The sequence below is a fragment of the Spinacia oleracea genome, chromosome 1 (genome assembly GCF_020520425.1).
Source record: "Spinacia oleracea cultivar Varoflay chromosome 1, BTI_SOV_V1, whole genome shotgun sequence".
NCBI lineage: Eukaryota > Viridiplantae > Streptophyta > Magnoliopsida > Caryophyllales > Amaranthaceae > Spinacia > Spinacia oleracea.
The window spans coordinates 67,450,327-67,455,197 of NC_079487.1; the positions used below are offsets into that span (position 1 = coordinate 67,450,327).

At 35.4% G+C, this 4,871-nt stretch overlaps 1 protein-coding gene across 1 annotated transcript; it reads right to left on the reverse strand.

The window, feature by feature from the left end:
• Nucleotides 1-726: 726 nt before the first annotated feature.
• On the reverse strand, nucleotides 727-4,110 carry LOC110775756 (B3 domain-containing protein REM8). Its single transcript, XM_021980360.2, has 5 exons — nucleotides 3,932-4,110; nucleotides 3,459-3,741; nucleotides 2,129-2,289; nucleotides 1,210-1,447; nucleotides 727-966 (listed from the first exon to the last, which is right to left on the reverse strand). Exons 1-5 carry the CDS (start codon nucleotides 4,028-4,030, stop codon nucleotides 935-937), a joined length of 813 nt encoding a protein of 270 aa, XP_021836052.1. The 5' UTR covers nucleotides 4,031-4,110; the 3' UTR covers nucleotides 727-934.
• Nucleotides 4,111-4,871: the final 761 nt, after the last annotated feature.

The following is a 4,871-nucleotide window of genomic DNA, read 5'->3' on the forward strand; positions in this document are numbered from 1 at the left end:
ATAATGGTAATGAGGTGTAGGGTTGTTAATAATAGTGATATGTTTTATCTTTCTGGCCTGGGTATACATTTATACGAAGTATTTGAGGAGCAAATGCAAGTAAAAAGCAGGCGAGCTTATTTAGGTTTTTGAGGGAATTGATTAACTCATGGGTAGGTTAGTAATTTTTGTTTAACTGGTTATAAAATTAGTCATATATCCATGGGTTAACTCTTAAATACGTAATTAGTGCACTCTAATGATATTTTTAAAACTACAAGGCCACTATAGAGAGTCAAATTATTTTATTTCGGCCAAGTAGAAAAGACTATAGTACAAGGTCACCATATAGAATTTCCCAAGTTTGTAGGTAGCATGTGAAATTGCATTACCAACATCTAACTTGACTAATACCAAAGCTTTTGACAATAGGAACGAGAAATGTACGTACATTGTATATAGGTCTCAAATCTCAATGATAGCCTTCGGCTTGCTTTTGATTTATAGACCGGCCTTATGTAATCCACTTATTAGTTACCATATGAAACACAAAATGAACCGGTTCCTCGATCCAGAATTAGTTACTATGTTATCCCAACCCATCTGGTCCATCTCTATCAAACAAATATCTCTTGGCGGATCAAACAGATTTTCTACTGACTAACCATTCCCAGTTCCTTCTGTTCTTTCTTTTCATATTCATAAAAGACCCAAGTTGAATTGAACAGATCAAACAGTACATCGCCCTTGAGCTTGCAAACAAATAGTATAGCATAAAAGATCCTGTTATATGTTTATATAGAAAAAACAAAACATCCACAAAAGCAAAGAAAGCATTGAAGCAGTACCCAGATTATATACATACATTTACTTTCCTAATATCAGAAGCTCTTCAATCTTTCATAATACTTCACAGACAGAATTGAGGGAGAGCCACTATTGAAGGAAAGTAATGTCATCCTCTATGCCTTTTCCGGCTGCATAACCCTGCTCGCATATCAAAAATCCAATCAATATAATTACTTTAAAAGTAACTGCATATTCATTTTATCAATCTTAGTCCTATCTATTTCATCAACTTGACCATATTTTCGAATTGCCATGTAGTTGTGAAGTAAAACTCAAGTAGAAAAAAAAAATCTACTCTAGAATCATTGTGTAATAAGATTATTTTGGACATTGTAAGATTAAGCAAATGAAATAGACAAATATTAAGGGAGAATCACTTACTATAGCATTTTAAGACCGGCCTTTCCCCATTTTTAAGCATCTGAAAGATTATGACGTCTCCAGGCTTAAGACTTTTAGCAACCTGAAAATCTTTCCATCCTTCCCCAATATATGATTGACCACTTCTTTTCTTGCTATTTAGCTTCACTTTCCAAGTCTTCCCTTCTCCATCTACGAGCTTCATGTAACAGCATCTTCTAAATAGACCAGTTGACCTTATAAACTCCTTTGGGAAATTCTGCACCCATTTCCATGAACTAGATATTCAGGAACTAGATATGTATATGTTTAATGTTTTACAGATATTCTTATTATTACTTATTAGTCAGGTAATAATTTTGGTACAAGGGGGCAGTTCTTTTATAAAGTAAGTAGTACTCCGTATTTTATTCATCTCATCGCATAATCCTCTGATGTATGAATTTGGGTATTATTTTCTAGTTCCCTCAGCTAAGAAATGTGTCTGTCCTCAACTCCTCGTCACATAAGTGACACAACCATGGTCCATGGATCACTTAAGAGCGATGTGGATAACGCCATACTTTCAAGTGGAATAAACTATACCGAAAGAACCAACCAAATACTCAACTACAGAGTATGTTGAAAAGTCTTAAATGGTATATTAGTAGGATCGCTGAAACCTAAGCAAACAAAACCGTGTATTAGTATTCACTACTCAGTAGTCAGGCACCATCACCGTCACCCACACTATTACAATATATGAAACCACTCAAATGAGAATAAAAAAACCAATCATATGCATCCCACGGATCTCCCTATTGTTTCTAGTTTACCAAATGCTGGTTGTAACTTTCAGTGTCACATCAAAAAGTCTAAGAAAAAATATATACGGGTAGATGTTTGGGATGCTTATATGAGTGATATAATGCTTGAGATTGAAGCTTAGTAAAAGACTTACAGCCTGGGAATTCTTAAAACCAGAAGGACAGAGAGTGACACGGCAGCTTGGATACTGGGATTCCACTGATGGTACTTGCGCCGTTGCAGCATCATCTTCCACTGGGTTTCTTTTATGAGTAAATCTATCATTGAAGTTTAATCCGTCCGTCTTTTGAGTCCCTGACAAATTAATGTTGTTAATTAGACAATAAATATGTAGTTACCCAATTACAGACTATGTTACCTTATGTTCAAAAGTTAAAAAAAATAACAATCTGTTATATTATTTATCTTCTTGCTGCAAAATTATGGAAATGATTACACATGTCTTCATATATTACAATAGTACTTTCAATGAAGATGCCATGATTCATTATAATTGATAATTCAAGTGGAGGTAGTCCTTTCTTCACCTAGGTAAGAAGTATGCTACAAGTGGTAAAGGCAACTCCAATGTGCATTTTGTTGTAGTTTGAAATTGTGGGGGAAAATTGAAAAACTTGCTCGATCATTTCAATTTGTTGCCAACCTCTCTATCTAGACATAAAAGCTACCCGGGTTAACTCTATTAACTAGAAGAAAAAACTGGCTGAGTGGCCGGTGTATTGATTGATATGTGAGGTCATTGAAGAATATTGTAGCTGTTGGAAATGGGAAACTGTTTTTGGTACAGTTGGGTCTCTCACACCCGGTATGCCAAAATCATTTCTTTTGGAAATGTTGTAGCAACTAGGAAGTCAAGCTACAAGTGGTCTAACTTCACCATTGGAGATTTGGATATGCCGACAAAACCATCAATATTCCCTTGTATTACTCCTATAATCAAATTTCTTGACTACAAAAGACCAAAAACTAATACTACATTAGTTCATATTTCACCATTATACTTCCTCCGTTTCTTTTTAGTTGCAACATTTTGTTTTTCACACTTGTCAATGCATAAGTTGTACAATTAATATCTTTAACTACAGATAAGTAAAAACTATGAAAAATAAATATTCGAAAATAAATATCAAGACCAAACAAGAACAAAGTGTTACAACTAAAAAGAAACGGATGAAGTGACCGGTAACACAAAGTAACAATTCGTCAAAATAAGCTTTAAATTTTGAAAACCAAGTGAATATAACACAGCCTAAATTACAAAAAAGAAACAGAAATTGTTGCTAATTTTAGATACCAATTAATTAATATTTGTTGTTCAATACACAATTCCCCCAAAATTCTGAATTAATTATTGCTTAAACAAACAATTTTGGGTCAGATAAACTTTAATCTAAAAAATAAAATAGTGTAATGAATTGAACATTCGGACAAATTGCGGTAAAATTAAAGGCAAACATATATACCTTCAAAATTAGAGTCATTAGAGAATGGAGAATATTGGCGCGCAGAGGCGGTAGTGGGATCATAAACAGTGACATTGAAGATGAAATTGAAAACATGGGTAAATACCAGAAAATCACCCACACCCAAATCATTGTGGACAGCAAATTCCTTCCAACCATCCCCGAAATGGCGGCCGCCTTTGAGTTTTACGGGCCAATTACGCTTATCATCAACCACCAACACCATGATCTCCGGTTCATAACCGTCCGCCTTAAATCGGTCTAGAAATGATTCTGGAATTGACTGCATGCAGAACAGGAATTTGGGTTATTATTTCAAATATTGAACTTTAAGGAAGAGTCGATGTCAGCTAGCTTAGGTAAAGTCTCGACCGAAGTAGTACATATCCGGCCAAGACTTGGGATCGAATCATGTCAACATCACTGCGCTATTTATAGACAAAGTATAAAAAAGAGAATGAAGAGGGACTTACGAAGGTATTGAGGAAACCAGGTGATAGGGGCTGCATGAATTTAGCGCCATGGCTCAAGTTCTTTGATTTTGGTTCTTCTGAGATTTCCGTTTCTCGCATTTTTGCAGTTTTTTTTGTAATAATTAATTTCTTCTCCTTTGTTCAGTTCTGGGGTTTTATTAGGAACAGGTGTTTTTCAAATGCAATTTAAGTTTTTAGTGAGGAAATGGAACTTTGGTAATAAATGTTTTTCTATTTTTTTTTTTACAAAAAGGACTACAAAACAAACGAAAACAAAAAAAGAAAGCAATTAAAACGACAGCCAAATAAGATGACGTCAGACGGGTTTGTGTGCGTCTTTAACCATTGACCTAGAAACCTTGCGGTCAAACAGACGACGAACTTTAGAAAGCGACCAAGAAAAAGAGACAGGAGGGAGCAGAAGACGTTGTAATAAACGAACCAAAGTGAAGGAATACGTGTAAATCAACAAAGAAGAAAAACCCTCTAAATCGCACAGCACGAAGACCAAGTTCACAGGCTCTCAATTCAGCTTGAAGAGCATAACCCAAAATGCAACCCTGAGCGTCACCCCCAATAGTGCAAGCAAACTGGAGTCACTAAAAATCAAGGCCACTCCTGTCTAGGGATGGCAAAGGGTAATGGACCCGACCCGGATCTGTGGATCCAGATCCGTTTTCAGCGGATCTGGATCCTCAATTTTTGGACCCGACGGATCCGGATAGGATCTGGATCCTTGGTTTTAAAAGCGGATCTGGATCGGGTCCTAAGTCATTACCCGGATCCGGATCCGTTTACCCGTTTTTATATTAAAAAAATTTAAAATATAAAAATAAAGACTTAAGAATTGTAGCATTATTGAAGATTGTTGAACTTTTAATATTATTTATGTTGGATTTGTTAAATTTGATTTTAGTGAATGCGTGAATGGATAAATAGC

Coding starts and splice junctions, on each gene's coding strand:
- LOC110775756 (XM_021980360.2), bottom strand. CDS start 4,030: ATGCGAGAAACGGAAATCTCAGAAGAACCAAAATCAAAGAACTTGAGC. Junction 2,290..3,458: donor TAATGACTCTAATTTTGAAG/GTATATATGTTT, acceptor TTAATTTGTCAG/GGACTCAAAAGACGGACGGA. Junction 967..1,209: donor GCCGGTCTTAAAATGCTATA/GTAAGTGATTCT, acceptor ATATGCGAGCAG/GGTTATGCAGCCGGAAAAGG.